This window comes from Parasteatoda tepidariorum, chromosome 7 (genome assembly GCF_043381705.1).
Source record: "Parasteatoda tepidariorum isolate YZ-2023 chromosome 7, CAS_Ptep_4.0, whole genome shotgun sequence".
In the NCBI taxonomy this organism is placed as follows: Eukaryota; Metazoa; Arthropoda; class Arachnida; order Araneae; family Theridiidae; genus Parasteatoda; species Parasteatoda tepidariorum.
Window position 1 is genome coordinate 63,458,582 of NC_092210.1, and position 24,621 is coordinate 63,483,202.

The 24,621-nt window shown below is 28.0% G+C and overlaps 1 protein-coding gene across 6 annotated transcripts in view; it reads left to right on the forward strand.

Annotated features, from left to right (window-relative positions):
• Positions 1 to 24,621, forward strand: part of LOC107446463 (forkhead box protein N3) — a 52,207-nt gene extending 27,586 nt beyond the window's left edge. For 4 of the 6 annotated variants that reach the window (XM_071183513.1, XM_016061131.3, XM_043052881.2 and 1 more), the window contains 8 exons: positions 2,921 to 2,984; positions 5,126 to 5,740; positions 8,559 to 8,704; positions 10,347 to 10,405; positions 12,615 to 12,659; positions 13,350 to 13,415; positions 19,440 to 19,512; positions 22,460 to 24,621. In XM_071183513.1, the coding sequence (XP_071039614.1) occupies positions 5,150 to 5,740; positions 8,559 to 8,704; positions 10,347 to 10,405; positions 12,615 to 12,659; positions 13,350 to 13,415; positions 19,440 to 19,512; positions 22,460 to 22,790 (1,311 nt within the window). In that variant the 5' untranslated portion in view covers positions 2,921 to 2,984; positions 5,126 to 5,149 and the 3' untranslated portion in view covers positions 22,791 to 24,621. The remainder of the gene's footprint in view (positions 1 to 2,920; positions 2,985 to 5,125; positions 5,741 to 8,558; positions 8,705 to 10,346; positions 10,406 to 12,614; positions 12,660 to 13,349; positions 13,416 to 19,439; positions 19,513 to 22,459) is intronic. The other 2 variants (XM_016061133.3, XM_071183515.1) reach the window with 1 other exon arrangement.

Below are 24,621 nucleotides of genomic sequence, written 5' to 3' on the forward strand. Positions count from 1 at the left end.
TTATCAACACATATTAGTGTCCAACCCTTTGACCAATAATGAATAATTGCTCATTCCCTCTGATAGAAAATGCATATTGATCCCACTGACACCTTGCAGGTGCATCATCTGCCTGGAAACATCTGCTTGGGTTGTTTAGGGATTGGAAAGTGAAATAAAAGAAGCAAACAAGAAAAAATGCTTATTGCTACATTCCCCTCTATAGATGGTTTTAAACATCGGTATATGTATTTATTTTGAAGTAGAAATTTCAAAATTATTACAATAAAATGAAGAATAAAATCAGTCGAAGACAGAAAAAAGTTCATTATATCCAACTTCCTCACTTTTTTGGTTCACTATATCCACAAAAAATAACATTATACGTGTATAGCAAGGCACGGGACCGAGCATTTCGTTCACTATATCCGGAAGTTCACTATAACCCGTGTTCACTATAGCGGGGTTTGACTGTATATGGAAAAATTTTAAAAAACTATTTTAAAAACTTAGATAATTTTAAAATCCAGTTTACTCACCAAGTATCTACAAAAGTTTATTCTTGGCAAGTAAAAATAAATTATCTTTCCATTCTTTGCAGATGTATTTCATTCAGCAAAATATACAGTTATGGGTTTTGACCGAGGGAAAAAAAAAACATAAATTTTTATTTTTCAACCCAGGCTTATGTGGTATGTGGATGTCTGGGGTTGGTTCTTTTGTTTGTTTTCCCTGAAAAAAATTCAGAGATTTGGAAGGAACCAATAGAAACCTAATTAATTAAAAATCTAATTTCATATTTTAAATTTATTTTATGTAAATTAAAGCAGAAATTATTGTAATGGTAAAAATTATTTTATATTTTATTAAGATTGTGGTCTATCTCTTTAATATTTTGATACCTAAAACTGCATTGTTAAATTTGTTTCAAATTATTTTATATTCAACATAAAATATTTTTTATGACCTGAGTAGGTATTTACCTGATATTAAAAGTTTTACTTTATATAAGAAACAGTTATAGATTTAGAATATTACTGAATAAATTATATATTTAGAGTAGCAAGTATCCTGCCTGCTATATAAGATAACTTTTTTATTATATTTTCTTCCCATCATAGTCAGGGCCGGATTAACGTATAGGCACACTAGGCATGTGCCTAGGGCCTACGAAATTCAGGGGCCTACAAAAAACTTAGGAGAAAAAAATTTGTTGACAAAAATAATTTAGCTTTAAGAACAACAAGTGTATTTTGCACAAAATTATGAAGATACAAGTAAAAATATAATATTTTTCGGTAATAAATTATTTTGCAGAATCTTATGATCAAATATATTACTTTTTTGCGATTTTTGGATTCAACGAAATCTTGTATTATGTTGTGTTGTCGAATTCCAAACTACGCAAAAAGTTCGATAAACAAATTTGTAAATTAAAATCCATATTAATAAAAATGTAAAGAAAAAAATATTCAAGAAAATTTTAGCATATATTTTGAAAAGAGGAAAGGAGGGGAGGGCCCAAAAACGGCTATGCCTAGGGCCTACGAAAGGTATAATCCGACTCTGATCATAGTAGGTAAACTTGTCTATAATTATTGGAAACAAATGCAAGGGAAAAGAAAATTGCTAAGTACAGACTGGTTTCTTTCATTGCTGAGCAGTTATTTTATAATTTACAATAACTCAACAATTTTTTTTTTTATTTCAAATTTGGCTGTCACTTATTTGAAGTTATTTCTTGTTTACATCTTTGCTATTTGAGGGGGGGGGGAATCAAAATTACAATTTTTATGATAGTAAATTTTTTTGGAATCTTAATTTTTTCTTAGCTGTCTATTAACTGCCCCTTGTCTGAAAGCTTGAGGCTCTTGCCCCTTGACCTCCTTTTTACACACCTCTATCTGAGACATTTACTAAGCAAGGGAGAGAAAAAAACATTGATTTACTATATTGATAATAGTAAAAGATTTTTAAGTCCCTTTTAGCTTTCAGTTAACAAGGAGTATAAATGCACCAAATGAAACTGTACAGTTAAGTTGCATGGTAATTATAATGTTTTTTTAATTGAATTGTAGATTTTGTTTAAATAGTAAAGATTGTAATAATCAGGATGGAGATCCGACTTGATCTATCGAAAAATATACTGTCTAAAGCCTTATTTGAAATTAAATAATTGCAAGTGATATCCCATAAATTACAATCTTCTGTAAATAGTAATTTTTACTTTTCCTCTTTATAACTTTATTAATATCCTAATTGAGTAGGATATTAATCCTATTGTACTTCTATTTTTCTTGCGATCAGGAAAAATTACTTATTACTAATTTTAATTACTTATTACTAATTACTAATTTTAATACAGAAAAATAGTATTGCTACATTACAAAAATTTAAAAACAACTTATGTCTCATTATCATTAAGTTTTGACCCTCCTATTAGAGAAACACTTATGTCATCCGTATTACAAAAGAACCACTGTTAGTTAACTATCGAAGATTCTGTCACAAGATTTTTTATAACTGCAAATGTTCTGATGTTTTGTTATAAAATGAACAAATAACTCTCACTAGTTAAATTAATACAATTTTTTTAGCTGATGAATAATTTTGTTTTGCGAACTGAAATTTCTAAAGAAAAAGAGGAAGGAACCTCTATTAAATAAATATCAAATCATGTATAAATTCCTATGTAATGAATCAAGAATTAATAACAGCTGTTGAAATGTTCATCTTGACTTAGATGTAACTTATGCTGTGAGGTGCATCACGGTTTTGAGCATTTTCTGATTTAGAGGTATTTCTGATTAGGGGTAAAATATTGAATGGGAATATTTACTTGGTTACTATTTTAATCCCTTGTTACTTGATCACATGTTTTCCTAATTAGTTATCTACCATATATCTTGTTCATTTATTAATGCTTCATTTTTTATTCCAGTTTTTGAAGAAATAATTTATGAAAGGAAAACCAAAGTGATGCAACTTACTATATTTTAATATTGGTAAGTTACCTAATCTTAAATCCTTTCTTCTTTTCTGTGATGTTCAAAGCATTTGATAGCAGTGGCATACATAGACTTAGGTGCACACCCCTGCAAGATTTTAAAATTCGCCCTATCATAGACTTAACACAAAATTTTTAAAATATAATATGAAACGAACATTTATAATCTTTTATTTTATTTTAATTTATGTATTTAAAATGGATTAATAGGGAATTAATTGCAATGTAAGGCAGTATCTAAAAAAAATTAAGGTTGGAGCATTGTATACACTTACTGACTTAACACATTGAAATGAAATTAATCTTAAAAATACGACAAAATAACTCACTATCTTGCAATATTTATATTCAAAGTTAAGAGATTTTTTGATTTCTAATGTGAATAAAAAATATCTTTTTATAATTCATATCCATGTATTTTAATATGTTGATGGAAAATACGATAATTTTTATTAAAATATCAGGGCATAAAATTAAGTTCTTTTAAATATTTATAATTCTTTTTTTATTACCTTAATTCTGCAATTAAAAAGTTAAAATCCTTTTTTACGCAACAAAAAATTAGAAGCGAAGTTCAAAAACAGTTAGCAGTTTAAGAGCTCACATTCAAGGTTCACATTACGTTATAATACATTCAACATATCAAATTTTTTAAAAAAAAATTGAAAATTAAACTTAGATTGTGAAATTGCCTGATTCGCAACTCGTTATAGCACCAGATAAAAAATATCAGGATTTTTGAAACCCTGTGGAAAAGCGCAGCAATAACTATTGAAAATACTATAAAGAAAAAATTCTTAAATTTGAGCTGAAATCAGTGCAAATAAAGCGCCCATTGGAAATAAACGATTTGAGTGTGGTATTAATGCATATTAAAAATATAGGGATTTTCAAAACCATGTAAAAATGCTTATTAATGATAACGATGGGAAAATAGCTTGGATTTACTATAAAATTAATAAATAATAAAGTAAGATAAAATAAATAAAGCTTGTCAAAAGTAATAACTATTTACATGATTCGAAATTCGCAGATCGTTATAATATTGACCGACAATATAGCCTTTCAAAGTATGATCGAAAAGTCCCTTGGATTAACTATAAAAAAAATGGAGTTACAAAAGTGATTACTAAAATTCGAAATTTACAAATCATAATTTTGTTGTATTAAAAATATTGGGATTTTCAAAACTGTGGAAATTTGTTGTGATAACCAACGAGGAAAGCGATAAAAAAAATTACATTGATTTAGATTTGGCGTGTCCAAAACTTAAATTCAAACAATTTTCGATTTTTTATTTTCCAAAACAAATTATAATAGTTTTTATTTTATTTATTTTTACGTTCAGGAACTGCCTCAGGCGGCTGAACCACGAGAGCTCTCAGGCCGCAGGTTGCGCACCCCTATATTATGTATTATTTCTAGATTGTGTGCCCTCAAACCTCATGTGACCTCCTCTCCGCGGGGGTTATTTACGCCATCGTCTGATAGCCTTGTCTCTAGAACTGTATAGCTTAGTAATTTATGCTAGAGGTCTTCAATATTTTGTACTAGAGGGTTTTTAGGAAATATTAGCTAAAAGATAAAATATAGTCAGAAAAATGCATTAGCAGAAAGGAGATGACAGTTAATTTTAGTTTAGTATAAATTACTAAGCTTTATGTAGTATGTTGGTATTTTGTTAAAAATTGGAATAGAATAATCATTTTTTTTAAATCAATTTTTGTTTTTATCTGTGAAACAGACAAAATACAATTGTATTGAAATGCTAAGCATGTCTACTGTACTGAAATGGGGGGGGGGAAACTTAACAAGAGATTGAATACCATTACAGACATAATTATAACATAGTTTTCGATTCACTAACAGAAGGCCTTTCTCATTTTCTTATTCAACGATTGTTTTGAGCAGAATGAGATATTTCAGCAAAATGCTTAAATATTATCTAGTCATCATTGGTCCGTTCCAGAGAAGCTTGTGGAAGACCCTTATTTTATACAGAAGACGTTTGAAGAAGATGAGATATTTATTTTGGAAAATAATGCGCAACATATTATTTATATGATTTTGTATTTGTGTATCTTTTTTTCCCCTTCTTGTTTCTGTTTGGCTGATAATTGTATTGATATTTATTTTAAGGAGAAAAAGAAAAACTTATATCTAATGGCTGTTGAAGAACATGCTGAAGAAGATAAATCAATCCTTGCTATGACAACAAATTTTAAGCATACTCCAAATGGCTTGTTATCCATAGGGAAATCTTCTAATCCTAACAGCTTGTTTGTGACAAATCTTGTAAAAGAGACTACTGGTGAAGATGATGAACTCACTAGTTTGGCATGGTTACAGGACACTAATCTCCTGAAAAATTTTCAGGTAGGCAACTATGGAATAGAAAGTGAGGATGTTCTAAGCGACAGCCCATCAAGTGACTATTTGGATGAAACAATTGAGCATGTTACTGTAAATGGCAGTGAAAGTAGTGAACAGAATGTGAGTGAGGCAATTTCAGGCCACGCACCGTACAATCCAACCCTTCATGCCAATTCAAAACCTCCATTTTCTTTCAGTTGCCTCATTTTCATGGCTATTGAAGAATCAGCAAATAAGGCTTTGCCTGTCAAAGATATATATAATTGGATTCTTACTCGTTTTCCATATTTTCAAAATGCACCTACTGGTTGGAAGAACTCAGTTCGTCACAATTTGTCTTTAAGTAAATGCTTTCGAAAAGTGGAAAAGGAAAAAGGCCAGGTAAGTAATAATTTTATCTGTCTTTTAAAGTTTAATTTATAGTTATTGTGGTTTTGCATCTTTTAATAAAAAATTTTACATCTTTTTAAGGTTACATTTCATTTACATTCACTAAGGAAATCTATTATATATAATTCTCTTACGTGGCTCCCAAATTTTGGCTGTATTTCTTTTCCGCCGGTGGCAACGTTTGCTTTGTTTTGAAAACACCAAAGCATTTTGCCTTTTAATGATGTGTTTCTGATCTAATATATATAATTCTCTTACGTGGCTCCCAAATTTTGGCTGAAGTACTTTGTACAACTAAATAAGATTCTTTTCACAACAGTTAAATATTTACTTTATTTTCTTCATTCATAGAGAAAACAGTCGGCAAAGAATTCTGTTAGGTTAAAAAACATTTCGCTAAAAAAATAACGAATTCTAAAAGAAATAAAAATAAACAACTTAAAAAATAAAAATGCTGTTGCCAGCCATAGAATTTTTTGAAAGTTAACTTAGCAACATAAATCAAAATGACATAGAAGCGCAACTAGATCAAAATTATGATACCTGAGCGCTTGACGTAACAAATCCTTCAATTCTAAAAGTGTTGTATCGCCAAATGCCCAAATTAACAATTGTGTTCTTAAAGAAATTCTATAAAAAGTTTTAAATAAACAACCTACTTCTACAACTGCTTCTTGAAGAACTTGGCTCATTGATTAAAAATATTGTTTTAATTTTACAGTACTAACTTTACTTCTACTTTCATTATTGCTATGACCCTCTTTCATTACATTTTACAACTTCATGCTAAATTTGAGGACTTTAAGTTGTTTTGTGGTTGAATACTGACATTTAGAAATGTGTACATAAAAAAAATAATATTTAGAGGTTAAGAGTTGCCTCAGAAAAATTTGAATTGTTGACATTGAACTTAACAATGGAAACAATCGTTTTTGTGAAAAATTGAATTGTATTGTTGACATCAAAACTAAAAATATTGTGTTTCAACTTAACAATACTACCTTAATTTATACTTTAGAATTGCCTCGGAGAAATTTGAATTGTTAGCAATGACTTAAACAAAAAGTTTTATTTTAACTGACAAATACTATATTATAATTTTAACTTTTTCTATGACTATACTCATTTTCTTACTCTTTTCTTTGTTTTTTATACATTTTATATTTTTGTAATAAAATAAAAAAACTTATAGTTGTTCTGCTTCTGAACACTGATGAAAACACAAAATGATGGCCTTCATCAATAATCAAAAATCTATACATTTATTTTACAAATTCCATATTATTAGGGTGGCGCCCTTCAGAGAATTAAAAATACAAAATTATCTTCATCGAAGCCGATGCTTTAGAACCGGCGTTCAGTGGCAGACTAATATTTCATATTGTTATACAACACATGGCTTTAGCCCTCTGGTGGGAAAGACTTTAAAACAAAACTTACAACAGTTACTTTTCTCAACAACTGAAATTTAGAATAGTGTGATTAAGAAAAATATGTGAACTGTTTGCAATTTCAAATTAATATTGAAATGTACAGGTTTAGAATTTTCTACAGTGAAAAGTTTTCGGAACTTCAGTATTCAAAAAAGTATACAAAAACTAGACGTTAAGAACGTATCCAATGAGCGAGCAAAGCGAACATTGGATTGCGAAGCAATCCGAAATGAACTGCGAAAGCAGTTTCGGGGGTTGGTGAGCGCCAGCGAGCAGGGGGCGAAGCCTCCTAGTATTTGAAAATTACTCAATCAAAAGGGCTAGGAAAAAATATGCAAAATATACATTTTTGCAAGTTCCTTATAATAACTGCTTTTTTAATTAAGAAAAAAACTGTCTAGTTATCTTTTACACAAAGTTTTACAAAATTTTTGAACTCCTTGGATGCTCCTTGGATTTCATCTTCTGATCTCTGTATGAACCCTGCTTATAGAATAAATCAAAAATGTTATTTTTTAAATATTTTGTCAGCCTTACAACTCAATTTTAAAAAAATAAAAATTATGTAATTTATTTAGGCTAAACAAGTTTTATATCTGTGTACAATAAGAGTATTCAATTATCTTAAAATGGTCCTAAGATATAGCAAAATGCATAAGCATGAAGTGAAATTAACATTATTTCATATATCTGAGACTGCAACTGCCCACTATATTTAATGGTCCAGAATTAAAAAAAAAGCAATAAATAAATAAAAGTTTTGTTTATTCAGAGAAAGTATTTTGTAAATTAATAGTTAGCACTAACTAAGCTGCATATTTAAGGTTCACCTCTTGAACCAATAAGAGAGATAGTTCTTGATTATCTGATCATTAGATCAAAAGTTATTCAGGGTATATTACTGACAGCATTCATTCTAAACAGTTATTATTTGATGAATTTGATACCTTGATGTAAGTTAACTCATGCTATTGTTAATGTTAGTTTGTTTCATTTCACATTTTTAAAATTAAATAAAGAAAAAGAAAAAGGGATGCTTTTAAAAAGTGAGGTTTAAAATCTTTTTTGCTTTAAATGTATATAATTATTATATAATATACTGTGTAAAAATTATAATATACTGTTATAAAATATACTGTGTAAAAAAATTCTTTTTTGTGTAATTTTTAGAAAAAAATATGTTCAAAATAATTTTTTAATATATTAAGGAAAAAAAAATTTTATTGATGAATAAGTAAACCTGGCGTAAAGTGCTATCCAAATTCATAACTATTCCTAACTGAAATAAAGAAAAAAAAATTTCATCTAAAGATAATATAAATTCTGGTCTTGCCTTTTTTGCTTAATCTATATTATTCTTAAATTTCTATTTTTAGAATGTTGGGAAAGGATCATTATGGTGTATTGATCCTGAGTTCCGTCCTAATCTTGTACAAGCCTTACAAAAAGCACCGAGTATGGCAAATGTGGAATTTAGCCAGTTCGCATGCGTTTCAGCAAATTCAAATGGAAAAATTGATAGGTATATTGTTTATATTTCTATTACCCATATGTTTATATGCAATTAAATTTATTACTATGTACAGATTCCGTGTTTGACAAAAAAAGGGGAGGTTGCTATTTCCAATTTATTATTTCTATGCTAAGTAAAATAGGGTTTACTCCTTCTTTCCAATTTTCAAGAGTTTTATTTATTTAAAACTGTGTTTCATTGACCATTATTTTTCTTATTTCCCACATTATTTAAAATAATGTATGGAAAAAAGTATCGTAAAAACATATTGGATGTTTAAATAAATTAATAGCCAAAATAAGCAATAACATTCTAAAGATGGCAACTCATTCATTTCATTTATAGAATGTTTATAATGCTTTTAGTTCAATATGGGAACTTGAAATAATCTGATGAATGGTGAGATTGTGTGAAAACTTAAAATCTCAATTTTAAAAATTCTATTACATGGAGCTTTTATGCACTTCACATCGTAATACATCATCAACATTGGGATGTGCTGGAAGTTTTTTTTTATACAAATTTCTTCTAGTTTTAAAAAACTTGTTTTTCATAAGATTGGTTTGAACATTCATAAGAACAAAAGTACTTTTGTGCATTTTTTTTTACATAAATTTAATTTAAAACTATTAAATTGTATCATTTCTGAAAATTAACTAGGATAAAAGCAATTTGCTGAATCAAAGCTTTTTTCCCAGCATATAAATCAGTCTTGGTACATGAGGAAAAATGTAGTCCACATTTTTGTTAAGAAATATTTTTTAAAAAAACTGCTACATTATTTGTAATTTGCTTTAAATTAAATGCACTATAAATACAAAAAAAAAAAAAAAAAAATATGCTGTTGCATTGTTTGTTATTTCTATGAAATAGAATACATTATAAATTTTTTGTTTACATTAGGCAGGAAATACTTCTTCACAACAATGATTTATGCCTCTTTTTATATTTCTGAGGATGCTAAACAAAAACCATGTGATCAAAAATTTCTTGTCTTGCTCTTCTCGAAATGATTTAAAACTAACCAAAATCAACTTTTCTTTGATTGATAGAGATTGCTCGATATTTAAATTTTCCAATTTTGCGTATTAGAATATTTTCCACTATATTTTTGTAAAGATCTAAGTATTGTCAGTACATTTAAGTTTGTCAAGCTCAAGAAAATTCAACTATTTTTTTATTTTATTTAATTTGTGTTTAAAATAATAAATAAAATAAAATAAAGTTTGCAGAAGTCTGTATTTTTTAGCAACTTTTCGCTTTTGTGTAAGTAACAAAAATGTATTGTCTACTAAACTGAAGTTTCTATTATCAGTTTTTTTTTTTTTTTTTTTTTTTTTTGCCTTTGCTTCTCAAATAAGCTGGTACCTATTGATCTTAGGTTAGGTAAACTTTGACCCACAACTGGTTATCAAACCATAGTACTTCACAGTGACAGCTCAAAGCCCTAACTATTGAGCCAATGTGGCTCATACTCTAGCATGTGCATAAAGTTTGATTGTGATTGAGGGAGTAACTTTTCACAAAAAGTGTCTAAACATCTCATGTATAACTGAATAATGAGGCATATATTTTATGTCGCTATTTTTTGTAAGGTTATTTTAAAATTTTTGGAATTATTTTTCATTTATATAAATTATATTAATTTCAGTGAAATTAAACCATGTCTTCTAGTGTCTTCCCAAGAAGCAATACAAATTCCTTCCCCAGGTAATGTATAAAACTTTGAAACACAACATACCTAATACTCTGTCACTCTCTATTTTTGTATTTGTGTCATATCTTCATTAATATTTTGCTTTCAAATTAAAAGTTTTTGTCATGATAGAATATTTTTTCCAGTATATTATTTACTGTGGAAGTTAGAAAAAATTCTTTTCTTAGAATGGATAAAGTGGAGGAACAAAAAAATTTCTCTCAAAAGTTAATATAAACTAGAAAAGTTTGGATTATTTTGTTCATAAGTAGGGCTTCCAAGACTCAGGGAGAAAAGATAAAATCTGGGATTGTCAGAGAATTTTATTTTGATTTTATAAAGCAGGAATTTGTCAGTAAAACTCGCCTCTTTTTTTTTTTTTAACAAATTCCTAAATTATACCTAGAAAATTACCAGTCCCAGAATTGTCAATGCACTAATCAGTTATTGAGATTCGAGTTAATTTATTCTGCCATCTATTACAATTATTTGTTACAAAAATGTGAAACTTCCATGCTTCCATCCTTATTAGATATTTTTTTTGGCTCACAAATTCTAAAATTTGATATTACAATTCAAAAGGCAAAATTTTCTGATGAAAAATTGCATGGTAAATTTAAAATATGGTCTGGATTTTCATAAAAAAAACTTTTTGATAAACCTAGAAAATTCAGGATTTTTTTCCTTGAAATTAGTGGGAAAACTTATAAAACACTTGTTTAGAAAGTAGCATCAATTTAAGATTGGATATTTTAAAAACATCAGTTTTGTTAATTTGATCATAAAACTGAAATATCAATATTTTTTAATTTAATTGCAGAATATGAATTTCATAAAACTCTTTTCAGGCACAAAATTTCCTACTAAAATATTTTAATTTTAAAATTATTATAAAATAGAGTGGTGCACTAACTTTGAATAGTTTGCAAAACAATGAAGAATGTGAATCAAAATTTTCAAAATAGTTTTTATTAATGGTTTGGACTATATATTTTTTTTACCTTTAGCCTTTAATTGAATGCAGATATTAGTGTAGGAATAACAGTACAGTATAGTGGAATAAATTCAAAACCTGAAAATAACAGTTGATAATTTGCTTCCATTTGTTATGAGTTCAACAACTCAGTGTAATTTATCAGATTTGTTCAGTATTTTTTTTTTTTTTTTTTCAATTCTTATGTGTGCATGACCAAAGTAACAAAAGCTATGTTATCACTTTGCTGACTGGCAATTTTACACAGAAACTGTGTCATGTCACCAGCTATTATTTTTTATACACAATGCGTAAAGCTTTTGCAATATTCTGTATCGCTCCATCATTTCTTACATTGAAATAGATAATGCAAGTATAATGACGAGTTAACTCATCATTGATCAACAATGTCTGGGCATGAAAAGACAAGTTAAGCAGTCACCAGTTAACAATGTGTTAGTTAATTAATTATGTGTATGTACTTTCAAATTTCAAAATAGCTATTTGGTGGATTTGTAAAGAATTAATTGTCTATCCCTAATTGTATAAAAATATTTTTACCAAGTATAATAGTATTGTAAATATAATGACTTTTTAGGGTTGCTGATAGATTAGTTTTTGAGCTATCGTGACAAATTTGTTTGTAATATAATATTTGCAAGATTTCTTATGAAGCATGTTTTAGAAGCCTATTTACTAATTAAATTAATATTTTGAAATATTTTACTATTTTCTTATATAATTTAAACCAAATTATCATCAAGTAGTATTAAATATGTTTAAAAAAAATTTGTTCAAGCATGCTGCTTTTCCATGTAACATGAATATTTAACATTTTTTGTGCATTCTATTTTTTAAATTGTTTATCCATCCTAGTCATCATGAATGTTTTTTCCTATCCTTATTAACATTCTGGTCAAAATCGGGGGCAAAAAATACAAAATGTCCATAAATTATGGAAGTTACGCTTAACCGGCATTAATATTTCTTGCTAAATATCTATCAATCATGCATTTATTTTATTCAAATTTTTTTTTCATTAGAGAAAATATTTTTCATGACCATTTTGTTATGGTGCACAATTTAGAAAGTATTGTACTGAATTGATGCCATAGATTTAAAAAAAAATTTATATCTGTGCTAGGCTAGCACAAAATTTCTATTTCACGGATAATTTTTTCGTGTTTCATTTGAGTTCATTAGAAAATGTTTTGCCCTCATATTTTTAAAACTTGTTTTTCCTTTTTTAGAGCTTTTTCCGTTTCTTTCTCGACGTCTTGCTAGTAGTATGAAAGGTATGATAATATTTGTAAATAAATTTTCTATGTTATGCATGACATTTTATAACAACTTATTTCACTAAAATTGAATGCGTTGAAGTCTATATCTGATATGTATAACTCAATATCCTTAACCTTGGATGGAAAAAAAATAATTATGCATGGGACAATAAAATTCGATGTCTGCTGCGAGAGGAAAATATGGTTTATTGCTTTCCAACAATATTATAGTTTTATATTTTTTATTCCGTTAGGCTGTGATTTTACTTATAATTGTCTTTTTATATTCAAATTTAAGAAAAAGAACTTTATTTCATTCTCAATCATTCTTTTGGATTTTTTTTAACCCTTTTTTTTAAAAAAAAAGAAAAAAAAATAATATATATATATATATATATATATATTATTTTGAGTGTCATACTTTCTCTCATAATTGAAATCGCCCAAATTTTGAGCACAAAAACAACCGTTTAAAGTTATTATAAAAACGTATAACTATATTAAAATTTTGATGTTATGCAGTTTGAAAATAAGTTATGGCAAAATTACTCTAAAAAAATTCCAAAGTGGTATTCACACTTTTTGAAAGAGACATGAGATTAATTAATAATTTGTATTGTTTCTCATGTTTATCTTAATATCCCATTATATTTCCTTTTAACACTATTCTAGTTCATCTATTGCATGTGTTGAATTTTTTTACAGATCCTGAAGTAGATGCTGCCGCTACAATGCTCACTTTAAAAAATTCTCCAAGTGTAATTACCCAAAGTTAGTATTTTTAATTATATATTTAAGCGTACATTTTAGCATGTGATAATTATTGTTATACTGAATTTTTTAGATAAACCAACCATTCTTTTGTGAATGCTTGTTATTTAACCTCATTTAAGTTGGTGCTCAATCTAACCCATTTAATAAAAAATATGTTACTGCACTATTCTTTAAATATTAGTAGTTATGTAATAATATTTTTTTTCATTTCATACTGTATTTTTTATGTAGTAATTTCCTATTGGGTAATAAATTAGACATTTGCTTACATGTGAACTCATAATGCATGAATAACAAGGTGGATTTCAATTCCTTTCTTATAAGAATTATTTTGATAATTTCGTATTTATGTTATAATTTTTGTTTTTATGATATTTTCTTGTAAATTGAAATTGTTCTCTAATAAAGTTCAAGTTTTTTTAAAATAAGTATTTTTTTATATCATCCTTTTTGCAATTGTTCCTTTCAAATTCTTGATTAAGTATACAGGCTAGAACCTATGATCAATTGTCTTATTTGGAAATGTGTTGTATCCTCCTACTAGCATTTATTTCTATCTTCCACACTCAGTTCTTTAAATATCTCCACATTTAATGCATCCTTCCTGTAACATTTCTTCGTCTTGTGAGGATCTCTTGTTTCACATTCATAGTATAACATTGCTCACACAACATTTATGAACGATTACACATTCTATTCTTCTCCATAAATTTCCTGGTTTCTGGTTTTTTATAAAATTCTTTAATCCTAAAACTGTTCTTAAAAGTAGTTGTAACTGCGTGTTTTTTTTTTTTTTTTTTTTTTTTTTTTTTTTTTTTTTGTTCTAAATTTTCCTTAGACTTGCAGGTTTTAAAAATTGATATCTGGCTGGGACATTTTTATCTGTCTCTACAAAAAATTAATTACAACATGATTGAAAGTTCTTCTATTTGTTTCTTCTCCTTCATTTAAATGTTAGCTCAAACTTCCCCCTCGTTTGATGCCTGTACTGTCTAGCTTTCCTATTAGGATTAGAAAACAATTCATTTTCTTTATTTGTTCTGCGTTACATTCTTTCTTTACATCCTTGTTGTAGAACTGGCATGGCAAACTTGGGCAAATTTTAAGCAAAATTTACATATAAAAAAACGTAACATATTTCAACAGTGTAAAATTTCATTCAAAATTTGAAACACATGATAAGTAACTGTTATGAAAATAATGCCTTGATGTCTGATGTTTACTTTCACATTGCAACATAAACTTTTATATTTATTATTTTTTAATGCACAATAATTAGAATAAATTTTTTCTTTCATAATTGAATTCAGTAAAAATTAGGTTTTATCAAATATAATTAATTTTCCGCACTTGAAACTGTTTAAATTATCACTTTTCTTAATGAAAATTTTTTTCAAAATTCATTCTTATGTAACTTGCCCTAGGCATGACAAGAAATATAGTTTTAGAGCTCTGCTCCTATCTCTCTAATCCAAAAAAGAAAGTCATTCTTTAAAAAATAGGAAGCACACAGTATGCATAGAGGGTCATTCCACCTCAAATCGTACAGGATTTTACGAAAATGGCACCCACCGTCTCAGATTTTGATGAAAATTTGTACACTTATAGAATTTTTGATGCTGATTTCAAAAATATCAATTATATTTAAATCAGTTAAGGGTTTAAAAGTTATAAGTAGAGCCCGGAATTTGATGACCTAAAAAATCTCAACTAATGCCCTTAAAAAATGCCCTGAAAAAGTGTGAAAATTGCGCTAAAAATGCCTTATGACATGACTTAAATAAAGTAAAAATATCGAACTAAAACAATGTTTTACTCTTTAAAATTATGAGTCATTTCAAAAACTATAAAGCAATGGAATACTTGTTCTACGTTCATTAAAGTTTGAAAAATATGTTTTATATCCTAAAATAACAAAAAAAAGAAAAATATATTGGCATCAAAACATTTTCATTTTGTATAGAAACTTTAATGAATATACCAACTTACATCTAATAATATTACTAATTATCAGAATTACATTGGATTCTTAAATGTTTTTCGATATTTTGAAATGTAAACAAGCTTCTTTCAATGTCTACTGATGTTAATAGTGCGTACTTGAAAAAGACGGTCTCACTGACAATTCTTATTCAATTTGAAAAGTTGTTGCTTCACCTGTTAGTATCCTAGAGATTTTCTTCATTGTTTGGAAGCCTGTGTTCTTCTCCAAACCTTTGTTCAATTTAGCTGCTATACTTCGTCCTATTTTTCCCCTTGCTTTTTGCAACACTCGACTCAGTACATCAATATAATTTATTGCATTGCTAAGATCGAGTTCTTGTTTCTCCAAGCTTGTAATTGTCGAGGACACAATAGCAAAGTTAGACTTGATAAATGCTAAATTTCCTTCGATTTTATCAGAAGCGAACACGTTTAGCGCTATCTTAATTGATGCAGCACCTTCTGAATTCAAAACTACTGACGATAGACTTCACTATCTTAAAATTTTCACTGTAGTATACGCATGCATCCAATCAGGCACCCCATCGTGTGATTATTAGTTTAGGGGACAAAGCTGACTGGGAGCGAATGTTTTGAAACATTCTTTGAGAGTTACAATATGAAATGTAAAATTATGAGACAAATCTTGCATTTCATGTAATAAAAATAATAAAAATTGGAAAAAATTAACAAAAACCTTAAAAAAGGCTTTAAAATGCAAAATACGCCCCAAAATTTTTTAAAAAATGCCCTATAAATCTAAAAAAATGCTCTAAAGGACCAAAAATGCAAATGTCATCAAAATCCGGGCCTTAGTTATAAGCATTTATATTTTTGCCAAAATGGCACATTTGCCGCCATTTTGATTCATACATCATAGGCTATTAATGATTGTAACTCACCTTATATTTGTCATAGAGCAATAATTTTTTTTTTATTTTGTTCAGAATAAAATAATCTGTCATTTAAACACATTTGTTTGCAAATAATTATCTTACTTATTTTGTAAATGGGTCTGTTTTGCAGTTTTTTGATCAACGGAGTTGAGTAACTTCAGGAGCTGATTTCTGGCAACTCGCCCCCTTCAATTTCAAAAATATTTTAGGCAAAGATAGTTGAAAGTGCAAACTATCATCTGATATAAAAATTTTGATGGGTGGTTCACTAACTTTTTTTAAAAAAATATTTTTCTTATGAATTATTATGCATTAAAAGTATTGGTAGTTTGATGATTCATAGTCCTTAATTGTAACTGTAACTAGAGTATAATAATAAGAGAATGGTAGAAAAATATGTAAAATAAAGTAATAATTTATTAAATTATTTTTTTCTTCTTTATTTGAGCCCCCCCCCCCTTCAAAAAAGAAAAGGAAAAAATTGGAGAATGAACAAAATTTCACCTTTTTTGTAAATAAATTTATCCAGAATCATATACCTTTGATAAATAAGAGTGATCAGAATCTAAAAAAAGATAAATAAAAGTTTCTCTAAAAGAGTAGAGGGCAATACCAAATAATAAAAAACAGCCATTAAATTTTATTTTTAATTGAACTAACTTTGATCTTTATGGAAGGAGAGAAAATCATTGTACACTTTATTTTAATTCAAACATTTTGTTTGATTCTAAAATGTAATTCAAGACCAAATTATGAATATTTATAGTTAATTTTATCCTTTTATTTGTCACAATCAGGGTTGGCAAGGTTTAGGACAGAATGGATGAATCCACGGTTTAAACCGTCCTGTCCAAAACCTCTTTGTCCAAAACTGTCTTAAACTGTCCAAAACCCTTTTACTCAAATTAAGTCACAATTTTATCTGAACAATATTTAGAAGGTAAAATAAACATAGAACTAATAACATATTGATAATTAAATCTACTAGAGAATATTTGTTTTTAAAAATATAATGTTTTATTAATATTGTTTGACTCTTCAATTTAAACAATAAACAAAGGAAGATTAATCAGCAATCAAGTTCAATTGGTCCTCTCCTTCAATAGTACATAACTGAAGTTTGACCTTTGCCATACAGGTTGAGCTATTAGGGACTAAGTGCTTGGTTACTCATAACCCACGTGTCCTTTCCAAAACCAGTTTAGGACGTCCAAAATCCCAACCCTGGTCACAATGATTGTTATGGTAATGAGATACTCCTAAAAAATTTCTTTTAAAACGCTGATAAAGCTCAAAATATTTAGTTTCTATTTATTTTAATTATATTGAAATGATTTTAAATCACCAACTATCTGATAATTTGTATGCTCTTATTTCATCACTAACACTTGCAGGCCTTTTTTATTCTGTAAGACTTTTATTATAATTAGATACATCCAAATTTTTTTTTCAAAAAAAACGTCTGAATAGAAAAAAATACTAAAAACTATTGACACACTCCATCCCTACCTTCCCAAAAAAGAAATTTCACTAATCAGAATGTATCATTTGCCAGAACATTTCTGTTTGTTCCAATCAGAATTGAGTCTCATGTAAAATTTATTTTCTTTCAAATCAATAAAATGGTATTTCCATTAATTTAGAACAGAATAGAAATAAGTTTTCAAAAATTTTATATGTATCAATTTTGTATTTAAAGAAGAGTTTTATTATAGAAACCCAAGTATTATGTAGTATTGGATTAACTTTGAAAGATTTTAAATGCAGTTTAAACTCACAGAAGATTTTGGAACTTTCTTTTGAGAACATAGAATTTATTTTATTAAGGAGCAATTTAAGTTTTAAGAAAAGTTCAACTATATGCCTTATACATGAGGAGCATATCTTGTATCAGTATAAAATATTTATTTATATATATATATAAACTTTGCGACTTATTTAATTCTCCTTCCAATAAGACCAAGAAAGTATGGAGCTAAATTGCAAATTTCAGCAATCCCTGGCCAGAAATTGTGTTTGTGATGCAGAAATTGCGTTTTTCTTGTTCATTCTCAAATTTTTTCCTTTCTTCTTTTCTTTTTCGAGGGGGGGGGGCTCAAAGAAAGAAGGAAATATATAATTTAATAAATGATCACTTTGTTTTACATCATAATCTACCATTCAAATTTTTTTACATCATTTTATTATAGTCAAGTTACAATTAAGGACTATAAATCTTCAAACTACCAGTACTTTTAATGCATAATAATTCATAAGAAAAATATTTTTTTTAAAAAAGTGAGTGAACCGCCCATCAAAATTTTTATATTAGATGCTAGTTTGCACTTTCAACTATCTTTGCCTAAAATATTTTTGAAATTGAAGGGGGTGAGTTGCCAGAAATCAGCTCCTGAAGTTACTCAACTCCGTTGATCAAAAAACTGCAGAACAGACCCATTTACTAAATAAGTAAGATAATTATTTGCAAACAAATGTGTTTAAATGACAGATTATTTTATTCTGAACAAAATAAAAGAAAATTATTGCTCTATGACAAATATATGGTGAGTTACAATCATTAATAGCCTTTGATGTATGAATCAAAATGGCAGCAAATGTGCCATTTTGGCAAAAATATAAATGCTTATAACTTTTAAACCCCTTAACTGATTTAAATATAATTGATATTTTTGAAATCAGCATCAAAAATTCTATAAGTGTGCAAATTTTCATCAAAATCTGAGATGGTGGGTGCCATGGCTGGATGAACTGACATGGAATGACCCTAGAATGAAAAGAAACTCCCAAGTTACTAGTTTGACAATGTTAAGTGAGATCAGAATCTGTTGAGAATTAACCAATAGATTTTCATTGCATTATATAAACTCAGGTGGAAAAGGCTTGAAGAAATGAAACAAGCCATAAATTTTATGAGAACAGAAGAGAAAAATCTTTTTTTAGTCTTCTAATTAGCATAATGTAATGAATTATTTTCTTGTTACAATATACATAATATGTTAAAGAACTATATTAGCTGGACAAACATGCATGAAAAAGTGCTATTTTATTTTGTATTCTCAAATTTTCATTGCATGCATCTAATTTGAGATTAAGGTTTCAATTTTTTCTTTTAATTTTTAAACTTTCCTTTGCAAAATTTCAGGCATCAGTGAGGAATCAGAAAATGATTCTATACAATCCAATCAAAAATTTGTTCGTAAAAGATTAAGATTGAAGTAAGTTTTGTTCTGCTTCTATTTTATACAATTTTTGTTTAAAAAATTTAGATTACTGAAAGTAAATTTTTAAATATTTATCTATATTGCTAATCTGAATAAATTAGATGGAATCATCTTTTTTTTTTAATGTATCATTTCATTTTATTTTTTATCAGATATCTATGAGAACAGTCATATGACAAGACAAGTATATTTATTTATTTTTGTATTAAAAGTTAATTAGATTCTAATTGATAATTTTTCCATTAATGGCAACTCTGCTTGTATTAGGAATGCATAATTCATGTAATATGCATATTAATAAAAGAAATTTGCATTTTAGTATTTCTTAATTTTTTTAATCTTTACGAAAGTTATTTTGAATATAAGCGGTATGGAGGCCTGAAAAATACTCCATTTGCCTCCCTCTTATGACGACTTTGGTGACTTCTTAGAATCGTAATATATCATATTCTATGTGTACATCATGTAATATCATATTCTTAGAATTATAATCCATTGTCAAAAAGGTAGTATGGGTGATATTCAATCATTTGTAGAAATTTTTATAACCCATATATGTTCATTAATGTCGAAAAGATAAATTCAAAATCTTTGTAAATTTCTTTTTAGAGGCTCAATAAATTTATGAATTATTATTGCTAAATATTAATTGATCTCTGATAAAAAAAAATCTTTATAGTTTTTATTTTTAATTATAACCATAAATATCATTGAAAAAGCAGAAAGCAATCAAATGTATACAAATAGAAGTAGTGAAGATATGGTTCAGTATTTTTGTAACGTTGTGATAGAGATTGACTTAGCATCTATTAATCTTGGCACTAAAGAGGATGCTTTTTCAATTCATACTATTATTTCACACCCTCCCTATATATATTTATGCAGTCAAACCCCACTATAGTGAACCTTCAAGGGACCAAAATTTTGGTTCACTATAACCGGGAGTTCACTATGTCCGTTACGCAGGCAATTTAACTAATGGTTCCCAAACTCCTCCCTTTTATTACACATCATTTAAATTAATGACTGAAAAATATTATGTAGTAGCAAAAAAATGTTGTTTTTTTTATCTTCATTACTCTTTGTCTTGTGTACAAAAAAAATTGGTAATCTTTAGCTGATGAGCAATCCTCAGCATGTTCAACAACATTATGGAAACACTTCCCGAATCTCAGATAATTTTTCCTGAATTTCTGTTATTCCGCTTTTTAAACCTCTCTAACCTGCCACTGGAGCACATAAAAGTAGTCTCATAAAATTGCTTAGCAAATTCATCGACATTTGTCCAGATACTGGAAGATTGCAGCTTCTTGGATTGGTGAACAACTTCCTTAATGCTTCTTCAACATCCTTGAGATCTGCGTTTCTCAACTTTTTTCTGCCATCTAAATTTTTTTCATGAGCAGAAATTATTAATTGCCTATTTTTCCACATGTTGCAAACTGCAGATTTTGTTAGTTTATATTCCCTGCAAATATATGCTTGATTGCATCCATTTTCAATTTTTCTGATTATGCCCATTTTATCATCAATGGAGAATGTTTTACGTTTAATGCTCGCCGTAGTTAAATTTGAGACACTTGTTTGCAGGATTTTTTTAACTGAAATGAGAGCAAAAAGGTGTTGAAATGAGGGCCTTGTCAATACATATTATTGCTCAACCCTTTGACCAATAATGCATAATTACTCATTCCCTCTGACAGAAAATGCATATTGATCCCACTGACACCTTACAGGTGCATCGTCTGCCTGGGTTGGAAACATCTGCTTGGTTTGTTTAGGGATGGGAAAGTGAAATAAAAGAAGCAAACAGGAAAAAATGTTTATCGCTACATTCCCCTCTATAGATTGTTTTGAAAATCGGTATAAGTATTTATTTTGAAGTAGAAATTTCAAAATTATTACAAAAAAAAATTTTAAAAAGTCAGTTGAAGACAAAAAAAAGTTCATTGTATCCAACTTCCTCACTTTTTTGGTTCACTATGTCCACAAAAAATAACATTATCCGTGTATAGCAAGGCACAGGATGGAACATTTTGTTCACTATATCTGGGAGTTCACTATAAACCGTGTTCACTATATAGCAGGGTTTGACTGTATATCTTGATCAAATTTTCAATCTTTAATTATTCATCCACTCAAGCTCAAATACATTTTTTTTAAACTTGTAGTGGACGACACTTGATGTTAATACAGTTTTTTTCAAATATTAATTCATTAATTAAATTTATGTTTTATATTGGAGAAAAAAATTTCTCTTTTATAAGATTTTTTTATGCGCATGGAATAATAATAAATGCCTTATACATATTTATATTAACTGTAATTATTTAATAAAAAGGAATTTTAGAAAAAAATTCTTTTTTGACCTTAGTAGTACAGTACAGAACCCGTTATCCGGAAATCGGAAAACCAAAAAACCGGAAAGAAATTCAATAAATTTTCCCGCCATTTTTTAAAAAAAAATTTTTTTTTTCCCTCATAAGATTTTAGGATTTTTCTTTCTTTTTTGAAAGATGTTTACCTTACTATCATTTTGGAAATAATCATTAGTGTATTACTTCATCCTTTTTTCTTCTTTTTAAGATTATTTCCAAAAAAAATTATTTTTTTAGTTGGGTTTAACAATAAAAAAACGGCTTTTTGTAGCGATTCAGAAAACCGGAAAAATCAGTTATCCGGAATAGCGATGGTCCCGATCGTTCCGGATAATCGGTTCCCTACTGTAATTGACTTTTAATTTTTTTTTTGTATTACTTGTCATTTATTTATTTATTTAAAAAATGCATATTGTCTCTATTTTTCTTTCACAATTTTTATTTGGGCTTATTATAATTTTTCAATTCCATTTAGCATTGACCTAATCCTCCTATTCTTATTCAACTATTGTTATGGTTTTCGTACTGCATATTTTAATTCGTCAAATTTTCGCTTTTTGCAGGCATGTCTCACAAACACCTGCAGCCAAGAAAATTAAAGTCACTAAACCTGTAATAACTAGCAGTCCAAGTGAAGATCACACCTACAGTGCCTGCCTGAATGATCCAAAATGTAGCCTTAGTATAACATCAGAGCTAGATGATGAGTTACCTCGATGGCCTGGCGAGAAAAACAACAATGATGGAAAGGTTACTTTCAATGGAAAGTGCACATCCAAAGTGACCTTGCTGTCAAGAAAAAACGAGGCAGAGGAAGGGGCTCATGCTCTTATGAATTTGGCTGAAATTGCTTCAAAACGATTGTTAAGAAAGTCTCATGGCAAGCATTCTTGAATAAGTGTGTTTTGCTTTCTGTGAGGACATTAGTACAATCATTTTTAAATATTATCTTTTTTGCTAGTAGTTTTTCTTTTGTTTTATACTTTTTATTTATATTGTATGAAGGACTGTATAATTTATAAAATAATGAACATTGCCACAACTTAAAATTAGAATATTATTTGTGAGTGTCCAATGGCTATAATTTTACTAAAACTAAAGGCTTTTTTTTTTTGTTATAGATTTTTGAAAGGTTTTATCTAATGAATTTAGAAACGTGGTTTGATTAGAATTGTTAAATGAAACCTGCAAAGCTGACTATCTCCTCAAACTGATCCATTCCCAATCTTATTTAAGTCAATTCAACAAGTACAATTATAAAAGAAATGGCGTAATTTATGCCTTTACGAAATGATTAATAAACAAATGTTGCCTTGCTTGTAGTCAGCTAACATAGATTTAACAGCATCATTTTTCTTTATCACTTCATAATCATCATGTCCCCCCCCCCTCTTTTTTACTCTTATTATTAACATTATTCAATTTTCCTGCTAATCAAAACAATTTTTGGAAATATTTTACTTTACTACTAATTTCGAAGAAAAGTCATTAGTTTTTTTTTTTTTTATTATTGCTGATTCAACATAATTGATATCTTTTATATATTAATCAACACTGGTGTAAATTTACTACTACAGGTCATCTATTATTCACATGATGAATATTTTACTGATATTGCAATTAGTTTATCTATCCATCCCAATATTTATAATAAAATCATTTCAGAATAAATGAAACGGTAGGTATTAGTTGATTGTAGCTGAATTGATTAATCTCAAGTTTTAATGATTTGTTGGTTCAATACTTGATCAGGGTGGCTATCCGCCTAGAATTATCAGTAAATTTTTTATACCGGAAAAGTCAGGGAAATTTGCAACATATTTTTTCTTCGATTTTAGTATTTTAAATTATTTTACCATCTGTTATACCCATTTTTTTAGACAGAAATTATCACCAAAAAGTTGAAATATCAACTTTGCTATAGTTTGCATCAAAATTTGCTCCATCCTGTTAAACTATTATGCCACATGAAGCATGGTTGCTAAATAAACGTAGAAACCTTTGTCCTCTTACGAAAATATGCAGTTTAGTAAAGGCAAAGATTGTGGTGGTGAAGGTGAAAAAAGGGGTTAAGTTTAAGTTTGTTGTATTATTTTTTTTTCTTTTGACAAAATGTTCTAATATTTTTAACTTTATAAAATTTACCGAAAATTAGTTGGATAAAATTAATTAACACTCTTTTTCTGAAAGCTTTTATACTCCTATCCAAAGAAATCGTTGAATTAGTTTTTCTCAGCGAAGCCAACTAATCACACATTTTCTTACAATCGCTAACAGCATTGCTTGTCGACAAATCGTTATAATTGTTGTATTGATGCTAATTTTTCAATTTAATGTTTTATAACACATTTCAATTTGAAAAGGTTCTTTTAAGAATTATCAATATCTTTGCATCTAATTTTACAAATTCGCTGGTAAATATTTGATTTTTGATTCGAATAGTGTAGTAATCACAAAGTCGAAATTTCGTATGCGTTGCTTGCATTCCAGAGATTATGTTTCCGAAACTTTTTCACCTTTTACCTTATAAAGCTGACAACAACATATGTGTTTATTAGGATGAAGGAGAACGAAGCTTTGATTTTTTGTTCTGCACTATACAAGTATAAGTTTCTAGTTGTAAAAATAGAAAAACTTAACTAATCTAAACTTAAAAAAGCCATGTGGTTAGATTGAAATTCTTTAAGTATTTCAATTTCAAATAGGAAAAAAAAAAAGAATAAAA